At 43.0% G+C, this 19222-nt stretch overlaps 2 protein-coding genes across 2 annotated transcripts in view; one reads left to right on the forward strand and one right to left on the reverse strand.

Annotated features, from left to right (window-relative positions):
- The window catches only part of LANCL2 (LanC like glutathione S-transferase 2), a 233402-nt gene that overhangs the window by 173240 nt on the left and 40940 nt on the right, over positions 1 to 19222 (reverse strand). Inside the window, exon 4 of the mRNA XM_086941734.1 lies at positions 18497 to 18704. Coding sequence (XP_086797860.1) covers positions 18497 to 18704 — 208 coding nt within the window. The remainder of the gene's footprint in view (positions 1 to 18496; positions 18705 to 19222) is intronic.
- Positions 2667 to 4292, forward strand: LOC147688832 (atos homolog protein A-like). Its single transcript, XM_086941733.1, has one exon. The coding sequence runs from the start codon at positions 2680 to 2682 to the stop codon at positions 3838 to 3840; it is 1161 nt and encodes a 386-aa protein (XP_086797859.1). The 5' UTR covers positions 2667 to 2679; the 3' UTR covers positions 3841 to 4292.

Below are 19222 nucleotides of genomic sequence, written 5' to 3' on the forward strand. Positions count from 1 at the left end.
TGGGAGTCCTGAGAAGAGGGGTTTCCTGCTGGGTGTTTTCTTTATCTTAGTGGGGACAGAAAGGTGACTAAAACCTAATGGTCAGGGTCTGAGACGCGCATGGGTCATGGGGATACAACTCTCTAGCATGCAATTTGCTTTAAAGGCTTGCAAATACTCGCCCATCAGCTATTTAAATGAAAGGTATTCGCACAAAAGAACGCCTGTGCCAATTTCCTGATTAACTTTAAGCAAAAAAAAAATGACTTAAAATCCAAAATAAATATATTTTTTAACGTTTTACACATGGCATCTTGTTGCTTCAGATGGAAAACCAGATATCAAATGTGACAAGAGGTTCCTTGAAATGTGACACTTTCAGACGGCTTTGGATTTCAGCTGGCAAACCTTTGCATTTCGGCTGGCAAACCTTTGCATTCTGGGATTTGTAGTTCAGTTTGCGCCTTCTAAGTAAGAGATAAAAAAAATCCCAGCATGAAAAGTGCTTATTGGAAAACTCAAGGACAGATTGAGCATGTCGCATAAATTGGTGCCTCTTGGAAACAACCAAGCCCCCGTTCACATATTTTGTGGGTATCCACACCAATCATGCATATTAACAGCCCATTCCCATCTCTTCCAGAGTAGCCAAATTACTGTATGTATATATTCTGCAGAAGTAATTACACTTGCCTCTTTGGCAGTACAGGTTACAAATTAAATATTTGCAGCATTTCTTCAGACTACAGACTCTTAAAGGCTTGGGTGCAGGAAGAGCTTTTTAGGTTGAGCCTAGATGCAGTGCATATGCGCTACTCCGAAAGGCATTTGGTAAGTCCCCTGTCGTATGATACACGCATGCCGCTTTTTGATTGGTTTTTTGGCGTGCCTTATCAATTCCATTGTTTCGGCTAGTACACAGTGTACATTTGTCCCGCCTTGTGGGCATTTTGTCCCAGCCCTAGCGATTGCTCTTGCTAAATGGATCCTTTGAGTGTGGGTCACATATTTGGTTTCACTGCACTACTTTTCTTTATTTTGGGCATTTCGTGTAGGCCAACACAGTCTCACACATATGCTGCACTCCAATCTTTAACCCCTTCCGTGCTCCCTCCCCATTGCAGCGAATAGTCAACGGCCGTCGTAGCCCCGCCCACTCAATGGAACCCATCCACTGTGGAGGAATTGCAGCCGTGGTTAAGGCATTAACAAAGCGTGGCATATGTGTGAGGCTGTCTCAGCAATGTACAGCAACTGTGCGAAAGTACAACATTAAAAACGCATAAAAAAACAGGAAGTACGCTTTTTAACAGCGACTGTACGTGGCCCAGACAGCCTTACAAATACGCCACACTTCAAATCGCTACTATCTGTGGTAGCCCCTTCATCACTGTAACAGCAGTCTGGAAGAAGCATCACCTCCACCATAATCTGGGTATTCTTCTTCCACAGCTCTACAACTTCAGACCTCGTTCTTTTAGCTTGGCAACACTGTGTAAATTTTTCGCTGCATTCATGTTTGATGTACACTGGATCACTAGATTTCGGTGGAGGACAATGAAACCCTTCTGTCCGCCCTTTTGCAGAATATTCTGGTGTTCGTCCTTCTGTAATCAACAAGGCCAATAAGACCAGGAACTCCTCTGCATCATATTCAAAGAATTCATCTGAAGTGTCTCGCTCTGGCTTCATGGTTTCGCTAGGTCTCATTCCAGCAGACTGCCTCGGAAAGCCTTATTTACTGACGAAGGAAAGAAAGAGAGGGGGCTTGCGGAGATCCTTACAGGGACATGTTGTTTCAGAGTAGCCAGCAACAACTACACAGTCCTCGCAGCAGCAGAGGCTGGCACGGTGTCCTCTCCTGACACGACGACTCCTGCAGTCTATTTATAACCGAGTGGCACAGTAAAGCAGCCTCCGCATAATCACGACGAGCTGTGCAGAGCGGCGAACAGTCTGTGCATTACCAATACTGTACTGCCTAGGGGAGGAGAACGATCCACTAGCGCCCACCTCAATCAGCTGTGTCTAGATATGTCGGGGAGGGGCTAACCTCTAGCACTTGGGTCAAGACCAGAAGCTCCGCCCGCTCTTAGCACATAACATGGGAGAGAAGCCATCCCGGCTCCTAGCATCAATCGCAGTTAGCAATATACCTGGAAAGTAGGCAAGCCAACCTCCACTTACTCCAATCGACACTATATATATGAGTGGGAGACTGTCCCTCCAGCGTGCCACCACAATCAGCACTGTTGCTGCAGCCTGTAGGACTTTCAAACGCCCTGCAGCAAGCAGCCACAGTGCAACAGTCTAGGTGGAAGAATGGCTAATCATCAGCCACTGAAGTAAGCACTGTGTAGAGATCTGGGATAGGGACCAACTACTAGCGTTCAGGAAAAGGACTGCTGGACCCCCCTCACAATCAGTGATATCTACCAGGAAGCAAACTCACACCCATGCCTGGGACCCAAGATAGCAACCATGATGCATCGGAAGAAAAATACAACCACCAGCACTCACCCTAAAGACAGTCAACTTGCAACATTCACAGCAATGTGTCTGTGAGAACTAAACAACAACTTTGTCCACCTCGAGAACTTTCAACACCCCACATAATAAATGATTTGCCTTTAAGAGGCCAACTACTAGCACTCAAAAACGATCCTGAATACTATCGGGACACAAAGTTCAAACCTAGTGATGGTTGACAATGTGCATACAAAAACATTGAAGTGCTTAAATGAGGACTCGAAGGAAACAAAAGTGTCTGAGAAAAAAATCCAACTGATAAGTATAGAAAATTATTTTAAAAAAGACCATAAAAGTTTTACAATAGCAGAAAAGCCAGATAAAGAAAAGTGTTTGCATGACGAAAATGAAGACCCAAGAATTGGTGAAAACCAAATATTTCCTGAGAAAAACTATTTTGAAAATGGTTTCACTAAGTGTGAACGATTCAAGAGTGAAAATGCACAGAAAAGGATGCCACTTAAACATTCATCTTGTTGGAAGAAACATGAATTTCATTCGTTGGATGGAACTTCAACCAATGCATTCCATCCTCGGACTGGACTGCCATTACTTTCAAGCCCAGTACCACAAAGAAAAACAAAGTCTGGATGTTTTGACCTGGACATTTCTTTGTTGCAACTGAAAAGCCTGTCTACAAGAAGTACACAGCAGTATTTAAACACAGAAGATATTCCAGACAACTTTTCGTATATTCTTAGTGCAAGTGCTCCACCTGTCACAAGTCTTAGTCTTTTGGGAAATTTTGAGGAGTCTGTACTGAATCATCGATTGGAACCCCTAGGCATTGTTGATGGTTTCACAGCCGACGTCGGTGCGAGTGGCCTCTTTTGTCCTACTCACATGACTCTTCCAGTAGAAGTGTCTTTCTATTGTGTTTCTGATGACAATGCGCCTTCACCTTACATGGGTGTGATTACTTTGGAATCCCTTGGAAAAAGAGGCTATCGAGTGCCACCTTCAGGAACAATACAAGTGACCTTATTTAATCCCAACAAGACTGTGGTGAAAATGTTTGTTGTTATATATGACTTACGAGACATGCCAGCCAATCAACAAACATTCCTACGGCAAAGAACATTTTCTGTTCCTGCGAAAAAAGAAATTAATGGAAACCTCAATGAAGAAAATATTTTGCAGATTGAAGAAAAGACGTTACGCTACCTCATACATCTGAGGTTCCAGAGTTCAAAATCTGGGAAAATCTACCTCCACAGAGATGTGAGGCTTCTTTTTTCTCGAAAGTCCATGGAAGTTGACAGCGGCGCTGCATATAAACTGAAATCTTACACAGAATCCCCAAAAAACCCTCAGTTTTCTCCAAGATGTTAACAAGAAGCAGAGATACTGTTAGGTCTTCAAATGATAGAATAAAATGTGGTCAGAGAAACTTAAATATCTCACGATCATGGACCAATTACTAAAAGTTTTCTTGAATGCAGTTTGTGTATTCCTCGTAGACTGGAAATTAATACTTATGTCCTAATCTTTTTTGTACTATGTAAAACCACTTTATTGGGTGTGCTGCAATTGCAACATTTCCTGTTAGCTTAGTGTTTACACGTTTTATTTTATTTCTGGTTATTTAATATTTAATGTTTCAGTTATTACACAGTTATGTTTGTCTATAGTGTTCTAATGTAGCACAAAGTCTATGTAAAATCATACAATGTAGTTTTGACATTAATAATATTGAAATCTGAAATATATACAGAGATCTTTAATCCTGTGTGATGTTTTATGTGATATGCAATTAATTTATTAAAACCATTGTTGAATTTAAAAAAAAAAAAAAAAAAAAACAAAACAAATACGCCACACTTAATCTTTAACAATGCTTGTTTTAAGTGGAGTCTATTTCATGAGATTGTTGTCATGTAATTTTTGGGACCAACTGTCATTTTCCTTGGCGCAGACATCAGATGCCGATTTGAGTCTTTGAAACTTGAAGACCAAATGGATTCAATAAAAGCATTGGAAACTCTACAATTCGTGTGTTAACCAAATTTGCTATCTGATTTTAATCTGGGTGAACAACACCACAGCGGCCATCATGAAATACCCCTCTATGAGGAAACCTAGACATCACCAATCAATCAATCAATCAATCAATCAATCAATCAATCAAAGGCTTTTATAGAGCACACTACTTACCCGGAGGGTCTCAAGGCGCTTGGGGGGGGTGGGGGGGTGCTGCTACTGCTCGAACAGCCAGGTCTTGAGCTTCTTCCTGAAGGAGAGGTGGTCTTGGGTCAGGCGCAGGTCGGACGGGAGGGAGTTCCAGGTCTTGGCGGCCAGGTAGGAGAAGGGCCTTCCTCCTGTTGTCGTTCTTCGGATGCGGGGGACGGCGGCGAGGGCGTGACTGGCTGATCGTAGATGGCGTTTGGGAGCGTAGAAGTTGATGCGGTTGTTGAGGTAGCTCGGGCCTTGATCGTGTAGGGCTTTGTGTGCGTGGGTGAGGAGGCGGAAGGTGATTCTTTTGTTGACGGGGAGCCAATGCAGGTCTCTCAGATGTCCGGAGATGTGGCTGTGTCGTGGGATGTCGAGGATGAGTCTGGCTGAGGTGTTCTGGATCCGCTGGAGTCTCTCCTGGAGCTTGGCGGTGGTTCCGGCGTAGAGGGCGTTGCCGTAGTCCAATCGACTGGTGACGAGGGCCTGGGTGACCGTCTTCCTGGTCTCGGTGGGGATCCACCGAAAGATCTTCCGTAGCATGCGCAGGATGTTGAAGCATGACGAGGAGACGGCGTTGACTTGTCTGGTCATGGAGAGGGAGGAGTCCAGGATGAAGCCCAGGTTGCGTGCGTGGTCTGTCGGTTTGGGTGCAGTGCCCAGGGCGGGGGGCCACCAGGAGTTGTCACAGGCGGAGGGCGAGGCGCCCAGGATGAGGACTTCCGTCTTGTCTGAGTTCAGTGTCAGGCGGCTGGTCGTCATCCACTCGGCTACGTCTTTCATCCCTTCGTGAAGGTTGGCTCTGGCGGCGGCGGGGTCGTTGGTCAGGGAAAGGATCAGCTGGGTGTCGTCAGCATAGGAGATGATGTTGAGGTTGTGTTGGCGTGCGATGGCCGCGAGGGGGCTCATGTAGACTCTCTGTGTTCTTCCGTCGAGGAAGGAGATGATCCATTCCAGTGCCTTCTCCTGGATTCCGACGTTGCTGAGGCGCTGCACTAGGGTGCGGTGGCAGACAGTGTTGAATGCCGCGGAGAGGTCTAGAAGGATGAGGGCCGCTGTTTCTCCGTTGTCCATCAGGGCTCGGATGTCATCGGTGGCAGCGATGAGGGCGGTCTCGGTGCTGTGGTTGGCTCGGAAGCCAGACTGTGAAGGGTCGAGGGATCCATTCATCTCGAGGAAGGCGGCCAGCTGTTTGTTGACGGTCTTCTCGATGACTTTGGCTGGAAACGGGAGGAGCGAGATGGGGCGGTAATTCTTGAGTTCGGTGGGGTACGCTGTTGGTTTCTTTAGTAGGGCGCTGAGTTCGGCGTGCTTCCAGCTCTCCGGGAAGGTGGCGGTGTCGAAGGAGGTGTTGATGATGCCCCGCAGGTGGGGTGCGATGACAGCGTCGGCCTTGTTGAAGACGTGGTGAGGGCAGGGGTCGGTCGGAGATCCGGAGTGGATGGAGTTCATCATGCGGACGGTGTCTTCGGTGCTGATCGGAGTCCAGGCGCGGAGGGTGGTGGTGGGGGGCGGTGGTTCGGTCGTGGCGTGCGTCGGTTGAGGGCTGAAGCTGTTGTGTATATCCGCGATCTTGTTGTGGAAGTAGGAGGCGAGGGAGTTGCAGAGGTCTTGCGATGGGGTGATGTCGTTGTTTTCGGCGTTGGGGTTGGAGAGCTCTTTCACGATGTATGAGTTAGTGGACTATGAATCTTGTTGCTCAGAGACCTGTCCTGGAACGTGCGGCCTCGTCAGGTGCCTGCCTTTATTATTGTTTGTTGTATGCTATTAATGTTGCCCCAGCATCGTTAAGTAGTTAATAGCAAACTTTGGAAATGCCAATCTGTCATACTTCCCTTTATATACAGAGCGAGAAGGACTGCCGTTCCCAATGCTTTTCTTCTTAACGTTCATCCATTCTGCACAGCAGCCACATTACTATGTACATGGCCAACAGCCATTGGCAAAGCTAGAAGCACTCACATAGGCGAGACCTATTGGCTTTGCCAATGCTTGTTTATAAATATCATGTGTGATTACTTTTCACTTAAGCTATACTATAAAATTGTGTTCTGGTAAAACAACCTGCTTTACACTCTTTCTGGACTAAGCCTGAAGGCTGTTCTCCACAGCTACGGCTTAGAGAGCTTTCTAAGGTTGTCTAAGACCTCTTAAATAACCATAAGGGTTGTCTGGACTGGTGCAAGGTGTCCACTTACATAAGTGTACTTCATATACCATGCGAACTTCTCAGACATAGATATCAAAAAGGCATTTGATAGCCTTAGCTGGAAGGGTTGGGTGGTGGCTTTACACAATGGACCAAATTTCTCCCACTCTTACAACGTAGGGTGGTGTACTCTGCAGGGCTGCCATCTAACCCCATTACTGTTCATTATGGCAGTGGAACCCCTGGCTAGCGAAGCGCGCAGTGGAGAAAACTATAGAGGGTCGGAGTGCTGTGGAGTCCACCATAGATTTGCATTGTACGAATACGATATGCTCATCTTTCGCTGCAATGTGGGAGAGGACCTGCCGGGAGCGGTATCCTTGCTGTGTCGGCTTGGTGCCGGGATTGTGCAATGCCTATCCCACCTGAATTACACTGACTCACTTGGGAGAGCTTCTCTATGACCAATCTGGAGATGAAAATGTATCATAACCTCAACGACATACTTGATGGTAACATAGGGGCAGCACTTCAAGTGCTCCATGCCAGCATAAACCTCTGGGGGGTGCTATCTCTGTCCATTGCAGTGCGGGTGGCGGTCACAAAAATGGTGGCACTACCCTAACTACTTTACTATTTTTCGACTATGTCCCTCATTCCCCGTAAGATATTCTCGGAGTTGAATTCGCTCCTAACAGAACTTATATGGGAGACGGGACAGTGCAGAGTGGCCCATATCAAAATGCAACGCCCCACTTCAGATGGGGGCCTAGCAGCGCCGGACATAGATGCATATTATTTAGCAGCCCAAATGCAGTGTTATAACCAATGGCTGTACGACTGGTTACACTCTAGTCCAGACGGGCGAGTCCTGACCCCGGACCAACACTTGCTCTGCTGGATTCTCCAGGCCCATGGAAACCCAATGCCAGGATTCAGGGGGGAGCTGAAAGTGCTAAGACATTGTGGTTTGCAATGCATGGGCCGTACTCGGTCCTCCTTGCCTTATGTGCCGGGTTTGCCCTGGTGATGACCAACGCAGGGGCGCTTGGAGTGGTGGCAGAGATGGGGGGTGACTAAGGTGCAGGACTTCTTCCAGGATGCCAATGTGTTGCCCTTCATATCTCTGACATACCACTGGGACAGTTTCCATTGCACTAGAGAAGTGATAGACACTGTTATGGGCCATTGGTGAGCTTACCCGTCAGAGCCACTTATCCACAGAGCAGCTGGATATTATGCACAGCGACAGGCAGGAGAAGGGCAATGGCCCTTCTATACCAAGCATTCAGGGCAGATATCACTCAGCCGTTAATAGAGTGAAAAAAAAAACGGAAGAGGATGTGGCCAGACCTATACTAGATACAACTTGCACTACAATATTAGCTGCAGTGCCCAAAGTCTCGTGAAATGCAGAGTTTAAGCAGATTAATTTTGACTTTTGGCATAGGGCCTATCAACCCTGGGGAAAATTAAACAGAACTACAGGGTGCATGATGTTGCATGCTCCAGATGTGGGGAGCAAGGAGCAGAGTTGATTCACATGGTATGGGAGTACCCAACATTGCGAGAGTATTGGGTTGGGGTAATGAACTGTATAAAGAAAAAAGCAGACAGAACGACCCCCTGTTGCCCCCTGAAATGTCTCCTGGGGGAATTCCCACGACTACCGAAAAATAAAGTGATGACTACATTTGTGGACCTAGCTAAGAGGGAAATCACAAGGCAGTGGAAATCCATAACTAACCGTAGGGTAGACAAATGGAGGGGCACACTATTACTATGGGTGGGATACAAATGCTCCACCCTCTTGCGTGAAACTACACAGGGACTCTGCACCACAGTGAAAGCAAGGTCATGGGACGTACTAGTAGCGAGTCTGAGAGCACCAGACATAGACTTCCCTGACAGTTCCATACACATGGAACAGCGACTATAGTAACAATAATGAAGATATCCCTAATAATGGGATACATGGAGAGGTCTGATAGTAACTGACTAACTGGGTGTGCACAATCAATGCAAGCCAGAGGCAATATATACGTTATTATGATGTTAATCAAAGTGGGAATGACGGAGGAAGACACAGTAAGGGAGAATATAGGGAAGAGGGTTCACCTGAAGTTATGGGGGTATGATATGCGTAATGATATAATGGAACAACTGAATGGGTATGGAATAGACCTAACATGCATGATACAAAGACTGCTTGTTGACAAGAACAATGCTCATAACATGTGTGTAAAATGTGTGTAAAATGCTGAGACAACCATTCACCGTGAAGTTGAATATTTTATTGTAAAACAATAAAAAGTTTAATTTAAAAAACATAGACCTGATAGAGCTTATGTTGTACCTCTCTCACTTGCTATGAAAAGGGAAGCTCTATGGTTTCCTGTTATAATTAATCTAAATACTATTGCTATTTCTAATGCTTTACATCAAGCTTTGATTGAAGCAGTGCCTAACCCCCATAAAAATCATTATTAATTCTGTGTTTGTGTCAATTTATAATTCATTACCACATTTATCTATATAGATACATGTGTGTTTATATATATATATATATACATATATATATATATATATATATATATACACACATATATACTTATATGAACATGTATATGCATATTCATACATTTAAATTATAACAGTATGATTCTCAGTAATTGTTTTCTATAGAATGTTCCATGTTGATTATTACATATGCTTCACTTCTCATTTACTGCTTAAAGTTTCTAACTTTTAAATAATTCCCCTACTATTCAGTCCCTTTTCTCTTTCTTTTTCTTTTCTTTCCTTTTTACTTTCTTTCTCTAACTTCCTTATTGATCATACATGGCTTGTTACTGTTTTGAATCGTTCATAGTTCTACATGTATTATTCTAGATATGATGTTCTATTTTACACTATCTTCTTTGTTAAATAAGAATTATGTTGTTTATTACTATGATCACTGAAGTATTTCTAAAACTTTAAAAAAACAACTTTATTTTGAATATTTGTATTCCTCTTAAAATGGCTCAGGGATGTCTCACAGAGCAGTACTCATCATAGGCTTAAATAAATAGGAACTCCATATCTTTACATTCTGAAGTATGATACAAATGGTAGATGAAGCAACACTACCTTGATTCATGAACCAATACTGTGATAAATTACTTTCAAATGCATCCAGGCACAGATTCCAAACCCATTGGTCCCACAATTCCAATCAAGGCCTGCCATTAAGTGAGGGATTTGGGCAGCAAATCCACACAACATACTTATTTAGAGTCATTAGTGTGGTAAGGGACATAAGTCCATGTATCCGACGTGTAGATGAAGAAGATGGTACTTTATTGATATAGTCCTTAGAATATAATGCGAGCCCCACCAGGAGCAGCTCCCTTTCTGCTCAGCCCATACTCTCAACTGACACTCCCCAGGCATCCCAACACTCGATGACCTCACCACACATACCAACGTTCTTTAGCACATCCACACTGGCTGAGCAGCAAGGACCATGAATCAGGAAAGATGCATTGCATTGAAGATCAGATACAACAATCAGTCTGTGATACAACACATCTTCCCCCTTATATAATAACAGCTGAATGATAAATAAGAAGTAGGTATATGAATCATATCAATAATAAGTACGTGAAAGATAAATCAAGAAGTAGGCATAGCAAACAATACACGTAACAATTGCATGAATAAGCTATGAAACAACTTAAAGGAAGCTAGCAAGGATAAAACAAAACATTAAATGAAGATATGCAATAAATCCTATGGATGAAATACTAAGGAAACCTTACAGTGAAAAAGGAGAAGACACCGCAGAGAAGTAGTAAATGAGAGTGACACCAGACACACACATCTTCCCCTTTTTAAGGCCACAATGGAATATAAGTAGCAAGGATGCAAGGTGCAGACAAAAACAGCAAACATTTTGCTGGAAACATGAAGAAGTTTAAAACAAAGAAAACACCTAAAATAAAGGAAAAATTAGAATATGGCATAATTCTCACCATGAACAGCAAAACTGAATGAAAAGAAGAACGAACAGAAGTAAAAGCGTTCAGAGTACACCACAACACACCAGTTGGCCAGACTAGTATGAAGATACGCTGAGAACAAGAATATAAAAAGTAGAAGCAACTACCAGAAAAGACAACAGGTACTCCCTACAATAGAAAATAAACAGAATATCCAGAGGAGAAGGGTGAAAGAAAAACACCAGCAAAGAGTACAGACAAGAGAAATTTGAAGAGAAAACCCAAATGCCAGACACACAGAAGACCTTAAAGCAAGGATGAAAACTGTGGCTGACGAAATTCATTTAAGAGTTTCAGTAAATATCCCACTTAGAGGAATCTTGCAAATCAAATAGTGTAAAGTACAAATAACGTGTAAAAATGTAGGTGACAACACCACGCCAAAATGTATTATATAAAGTGAAGGTCACATAGCCAATAAAAGCGCATACCTCGAGCATATCTTAATCAGTAAAAATAGCATGCACTAAACATGGAACAACGTAAAGGCAATATATAAAATGCTCAAAAGATGTGGTAGTACCACATGAAAAACAAAATATATCGCAACATACTTATTTTAAATATGACTGTAAGCACTTATCTTAAATATAACTGTAAAAATGTCATAAAGTACTTATTTGAAATATGACTGTAAAATATCGTTAAGTACTTATTTAAAATATGACTGTAAAAATACTTTGTAAAGTACTTATTTTAAATATGACTGTAAAAACTACCATCATGAAATACTTATTTTAAATAAGAGTGAAAAAAATATTTCTTGAAGTACTTATTTTAAACAAGACTGCCTGCAACATCCATAAAATGGAGGAAAAGAAAAGTTAGTGCTAATTGCAGGTTGTGAATGTCAAATAAGGAATGAGTCATCCGAGTACACGACAGGCAGGCTAACCTTGATAAGCACAGGACTGCTGACCTCCGTTGGCATGGCAAAGTTTCAAAACGGTTCCTTGATGGGTCAGCTCCCATAAAAACAAGCAAGGAGGCAGTCCAGTCGAAGAGGACTGCGCAAGGGCATAGGAACTTGAAGGCCAAAAGGCAGAACCCGTTTAATTAAGTAACTCGCTGGTGCATATTGAGGAGTATAAAGAGGCAAGAAGACTGAAGAGCAATGCAGGAGGGACAGCAGGTTTAAGAAAATGCAACAGTACCGGCAGAGAACAGGATGACTCATTCAGACGCTCCGATGTCCTTGAATCAAATCCATACGTCAGGAGGAAAATGATGAAGGAAGCACGAGAGACACCTTCAATAAAATTTTACTGAAAACAAACAATGTTGTGGTTGGCACAAAGGGTGGAATGCAGCAAATAGAAAAATTGGGAAAAATTGCCAAACTCAAAATGGCGGCACGTAGACATGACGCCACACCGGATGGCTCCCGGCATCACAATCCACCAAAAACTATGGGCAACAAGAAGTCAGCTCAGCAGAAGTCACAGAAAGCAGCAGGAGAAAGGTAAGGCTGCGCGAGCTATGTGCATGCTCAAGACACTTTTAAGTGTGTGGAGGCGGATAACCTGCCAAAGGAAGGTGCACCATAGAGCCAATGAAGAAATAGAAAAATGTATAAAGTACTCACAACCAACCGTATATATTCATCAAACACAGATTAATTTCAAACTTCAGCTTCCATTCTCATAAGACGTTTACCTCCCACAAGTCATTCCTCAGTGAATCGCTTAACATATTGACTGCTTACGCACAAACGATTAAAGAGGGTTATGGTCGAAACAGAAAGCATGGCAGAGACCTCTGTCAGGGAACTGGTACTTGATAGTTGCTCCTCTCAGGTACAGAAGGAATATTTGTAGAAAGGCTTCAGGATAGGAACAGCTTTCACATGCAGGAGGCAGGCAGTAGTCAGGAAAAAGCAGAAAATGAAGGAACTGGCACATAAGGGTTATGGCTTCACACTTAAAGAAAAGAAGCTCATAAATTGTAGTACCCCTTGACGCTCTTCCCACGGAAACGGGTGGTGCTCTCCCAAGGCAGGTTACAGCAGGCAAGAAGAAGCGCAATGTAGAAAGAACTGACAGGCAGTAGGGCAAACAAGTAGTTTAAAGTAGATGATGGCATGAACTGGCGGAAATGCGTTGTGGGCGACCGGTGAAAGGTCACTGGTGGGACTAACAGGATGCCATTATGCCTCTGAAATGCATAGCTGTAGTTATAAGAAACTCATACCTTGAAGTTGCTTCAAGAATTTTCAAATTTCATTAGTCCATCAGGAAACTCATGTAGATTCTTTCATATCGTCGCCAAATGTAGTAAGGGAAATAAGTCCATGTAGCCGAGGTGTAGATGAAGAAGATGTTGCTTTATTGATATAATCCTTAGATTATAATGCCAGGCCCTCCAGGAGCAGCTCCCTTGCTGATCAGCCCATACTCTCAACTGACACTCCCCAGGCATCCTAACACTCTATGGCCTCACCACACATACCAACGTTCTACAGCACATTCACACTGGCTGAGCAGCAAGGACCATGAAACAGGACAGATGCATTGCATTGAAGATCAGATACAACAATCAGTCTTTGACATAGAATAAAAAAGGGTACCTACTCACCAGATTTAGATTTGATATTTTTTACCGCTTAGTGTCTTTCCCTCAAACTAATGATTGGTCAAAAAAACTTATCAACTGTCCCTGTGATGGGAGTTCTGATCAATCAACATTGCACGTGATCTGTTTTTGTGGTTTTTTATCAAAATGAAAGAGCCCGTTGGATCAAACCTCTACTGAATAAATATGGCCCATTGTCGTCCTGCTTTGTTGTATCTCCAGCTACTAAATGATGAATTCTGTGTGGCAACTATGACTAGTTTTTTAAAGAGTGTCTTTTTAAAAAGGAAAAATTTACTATGTTGTTAATTCAATGTAAATATTGCTACGTATTTCTTTCATTGTACTGTTTTACGTATGTACATGTGTATTGATTTTTGATGCTGTTGCTTTTATAATTTTTTAATTTACAAAAATCGAATAAAGCTTTTCTACTATAATAAAAAAGGGAAAGGCCAAAAAGAGAGAAAGGAGGAAAATAAACATTGGAAAACGGTGACAAATGGAGATGCCTATTTCTTTCATACAACAGAAGCACTGTGGAAATGTAATGTTGTACTTAACTGCTCACACATTTCATGAGTGCTGGCAAACAGAGCTGGAAGTACAAACCATTGATATCTCTGGCCCCAGCCTGCTTTGTACATTTCCCTAAGCCAGCCCTGTATTAGGGCAAGACTGTCATAGGCAATAGGTATGTGGGAGAGTAAACTCTGTTGTGAATGACAATATCGCTGATATCTGAGTATGTGACTTCCCAAAATGATAAATCCATGGCATATGTTACAATGAAGATGGATCCTTGTAGGTTATCAATATAGGCTTATTTAACTTGGTTGCAGATTACATGTAAAGCCCCACCAGAAGCAGCACCTTTGCTGCTCAGCCCCTCCACTCCAACTGAACTCATCCAAACACAAGCACTCTCAACATTGTAATTACCTCACACACTGGCTGAGCAGCAGGGAAGAGAACATCAATGGGGAGAATGCATTATACTCAACAATAGATTACAACACATCTCCCCCCAGGGAGACAATAGAAAATCCAATGGAATGTAAGATGGTAAAATGCAAATGCAATAAACACATCCCACACATTTACAATATAAGGGTACAGATAACTCAAAACTTTTCTGCTCATCCATCAGGGAACACTAACTACCCGTACCCCTCCACACACATACGCTCAATTAGGACCAGCCATTTACCCATCACAATACAAACACTCAAAACGCGACCAGGGCTTCTGCCACACTCTACTGCATTGGGGTGACCCTACATACCCACTTCAACATTCACATAAGCAGGACTAGGGCTCCACCTATCATTTACTGCATTGCGGTGTAACAACATAACCCCCTAAAACGCTGGGCTTAACACACTGCCCCCACATCCTTAACATCTTAGGAATGATTGTCATATATTACCTGGATGTAACACACCCCTCCCCTAAAACAATGGGGTTAACACACTGCCCCTAAATTCTTAACCCCGTAGGAAGGATGATCAACTCTACAACTCCTGGCTTAACACACTGCCCCTACATCCTTAACTCCTTCGAAGTATGGTCAAAACACAGCCCCACTTCAGGACCACGATAACTCACCTCCTTAGGCATACACAACAGGACCAGGAAGACTAATCACTAACGTCACTCAACTCACTCTCCCCCTTCTGCATGCTCAACAGGACCAGGACGACTAATCACAAGACACCACATGCCACGCAGCGTATATGACTCTAGCATATAACTTCATAAAAGTATTCCTCAAAATCAACAGGGCACTGGAAATAAAGCACATTATACTTGCCCAAAACATTCATAAACTTGGGCAAAAAACTAGGAATGATATAGAATAACAGCAACTCAAACTGGCATTGACAATAAAAACAAGGCCATGACAGGTAATATAATGTAATCCATCACCCGAAATGTGATTTGGGTTCCACAATGCCAGGTTTTCAAAAGTCAACTGGGTCAGTTACTTTCACCATTCAAAGTCAGTAGAATGCCGCATCCACGATAAAACTTGAGTGACTCCCTTGAACAGCGCCAAACCCTGCGCTCACCTTGTGTCACAGCTACCAGTTACCAGGAACAGCTCGAAACACCCAGGATGAGCTACATACACACGCAGGTTCTAACGTTGCTCTTTGTGATGGCCGCATGCGCGTACCTCCCCTCACTTTTGCAATACAGTTAGGAGGGCCCATGACACTCCCTCACATACAACACACTGCAACAGCCAACAACGTAGGCAGCACTCTAGTCTCCTTCAAGCACGATCGATATCCTCTCTTCACGTGATAACATGATAGGAAGGCATCAACAGTACAACTGTGAAACACATGCGCTCAAGCCAAGGCGCATACAGGTGAGGCATAGATCATTTCAAAAGGTAAAGCCGAGGCTTCAGATGCTCGCATTTTACTCACATGCTGAATTTAAATGTACTTGGTCAGTCGTAAGATATTCGTAGTTTATTCCATGCACTGCGCTTAAAATTTAAACACCTGGTCAAAAGCGCAAATAGCCACGCAGAACATGAGTCGACCCCTCAAACCAGGCACTCACCAGTCACTGTGAAATTCAGGGGACTCCCCACTCAATGTAGTAGTTCAGTGCAGGTACTTGCTCCACGTGCAAAATACACCTCAGATGTTCCTTGCCTCATTGGTTTGCTCCTCACCAATGTTGATGCCAAAAGCAGTTCATAATGTACTCCAGTAAAGTTGTATAAGAGACCACAAGCAGCTGAATGCACACACACTGCCGGTTCACTTACATCACTTGCTGCATTTCCTACATTCCTTTATCATCAGGACTGTTGGTTTCATTCCTCACCAGCATGTAAACTAAAACGATGAGATGCTGCACACTGCCAATACAATATTGTTGGCAGAAAAGTCACACTGAATCAGCATACATTCTTTTAAATGCTGTCAATTCACTAAAATGCAGCCAATCCACTTAAATATCAAATACAAGCCTAGAACTTCTCTTGACTGTGGGCTGTCCGGTGAAAAGGACACTGGTGGGCTAACAGGGCGGTTCTGTTTCTTTCCAGCTTCAATTTCTTTATCTTTTGGTGTTCCTCTTGGTTAGTCCACTTAGTTTCAGCTGTAGTTTGTTTCTCTTCACATCCACACACAGGTTCTTTCCTTCTTTCCTCAATTATCGCCATTGTTACATTGAAGATGTATCCTTGTAGGCTATGAATATTGCTTTATTTACCTTGGTTGCACGTTACAGGTGAAGCCCCACCAGGAGCAACATCTTCGCTGCTCAGCCCATCCACTCCAACTGAACTCATTAACCCGTTTGCTGCTGCCGGCGGCCAATGGTCGTCGCAAGCACTACCTCGGTAGTGCTGCGCACGTCCGTTGGCCGACACGGTCCCACCCGTTTCTTCCAACGTTCAGCACTGGCGCAGAACGTTCGAAGCAGCCAATGGGTTAAAACACATACACTCTCAACATTTGAATTACCTCCCACACTGGCTAAGCAGCAGGGAAGAGAACATCAATGAAAATTAATGGGGAGTAAGCATTATACTCAACTGTAGATTACAACAGTAAACCAAACCTAAGAAAAGATGTTAACTAAACTGTTTAATCAAAATGATGAATAGTATACACCATTTGACAGAAAGCAATTCATAGAATGTCTTTTTCCAAGTTGTCTTTTACTGTTCCTTTTAAGGTGTATATGCCATTAATCTCATAAACAGGTACTTTTTATTGTTTTTCTTTGACGTTTTTAATTATAATTTTCTCCTACATCCCTGCCCCAATGGATACATACATTCCATTTTGCACACAGGAAAACTATTTTTCTGATCTGCGCTAAGCAAGATCGGAAAAAAAGGTTTTGTTAATCGGACATATGGCAATGGGTTAATTTTTTAAACAACTCTATGTGTTACACCTCTACTTGTAATTCAGTGATTTAATGCAAGCAATCAACTGTTAGAGGTCAATATTATTTTCCATTTTAGACATGGTACCTGGCTCTCCTTGGCAACAATCTTTCACTCTTCACTCTTGTCGGGCACTGATTCCTCACACTATTTGCCCTGGTTTATACCTTCCACCATCTTCTGCTCTCACAATCCCTCTCCTGCAGCCTAATTTGCTCCCTTTCTTTCTCCATGAAATCTTGACGTCCACCGTAAGCTAGCATCTACCGTTATGTTTTGTGGAAAATCATTCCAAAAGTGCTCTTTCCTCATCCTCTCTCTCTCTTGTTCAAGCCTTTCCCCTCCTCTATTTTATCTGGCACTTTGATATGACCTCACGTAAGTATAAAGCATCTCTGCTTTTTCAGTGATTGAGTCTAATAAATAGAAAAAGACAAAGAATAAATTCTCAGCAAGCCAACATTTACAGACGATATTCTGGTATCCCCCAAAGCATGATAAAAAGAAGCATTGGCAAAGTCAATAGGTCTGGCTGTGGCTAAAAAATAACAACTGCAGTAATGACCGGAACCTCCAACCCTGGAGCTGATTGATGTGCTGTTCGTTTTATTGGAATGGCACATGTGACCAGGTAGAGTGTTGTCCTTCACTGTGCAAGAGAATACTGTTCCTCGCAGTGCAAGAGAACCAAGGGATGAAGTGGCCTGACTCAAAGACCCGGTTTCTGTATATTTCTTAATAACTTATGAATTGTATAGAATGCATGACACTCCATAATTTAAAAGATGCCTGTAGACCAGGTCCAAAAACAGGGCAGGACACAATTTCATAAGGAATCCAGAACACTGACAGAATGAAAAGTGCAAAGGATAATGTGATGCCATCAATAAAAAGAACTACAATGAATCCCTTTTTTACAGCGGGGAGGGTTTGAGTGCTTGAATCTACAGAAAAAGGTAGAAAATATCAACTCGTTTATAGGACATTCAGCAGCTATACTGTAACTGTATTAGATTGTCTGCACATTTCCAAAACCTCATTTTAAAAAAAGCAGATGTATAATGGGAAAACATTTCATTTCACATACTGTGCCATTGTGCATTTCTTAAAATCGAAAAAGATACAGGCACTTACTTCATAATGCAGTCATTAGACTCCTTTTCATTCTGTAATTTGTAGTGTACCACTGCCCCTACAGCAAGTGGGCCAGCATCACCGCAAAGGAAAGTCACTCGACGCCCATTTAGGTTACGAAGAATTCTTTTTGCATAATCCAAGCCCCGCTGGAGATAAACCTGGTCTTTTGTGTTGTCGTACAGGTGTAGATATAATAAGGCTATACCTGGATAAATTCAACCATCAAGGGAAAGAAAAAAATTACAATTGAAAGTTGATTGGAAAAATTTATTTATTTCCTTAATTTTATATACATTATCGAATCAAAATGTGTGCAATGAAAGGGACATTCTGTATACCTGTACATGGCATGCTATGCCCTGAATGCACACAAGGCACTAAATCCATAAATACACTTTATCACACATCTGCATTCAATTCACCAGAGGGTCGGCCTAATCCCACAGTGTGAGCTCAAAGTCCAGACCCTGCAAATTCAGGGGCCGAAAAAAGTGGTGCAGGCAGTGGCCACAGGCAACGCCCTTTGCCCAGAGCTTGGGGGGGGGGGGGGGGGGGGGGGGGGATGACCATATGATGCGCCTAAATTTAATGGGGTTGAAATACTGGGCACAGGACATGACCAAGGCTACATACTGCTCCCAGAGCCAATTGGAAATGGCTTAATGCTGTGCTCTGCAGGCTCAGGACGTGGAGGAATGGGCAGCAGGGCTTGACCAAAGGACG

The sequence above is a fragment of the Lissotriton vulgaris genome, chromosome 10 (assembly GCF_964263255.1).
Source record: "Lissotriton vulgaris chromosome 10, aLisVul1.2, whole genome shotgun sequence".
NCBI classification, from domain to species: domain Eukaryota; kingdom Metazoa; phylum Chordata; class Amphibia; order Caudata; family Salamandridae; genus Lissotriton; species Lissotriton vulgaris.

Bases quoted from the DNA above. Each gene is read 5' to 3' on its own strand.
- LOC147688832 (XM_086941733.1), top strand. From the start codon at position 2,680: ATGGTTGACAATGTGCATACAAAAACATTGAAGTGCTTAAATGAGGAC.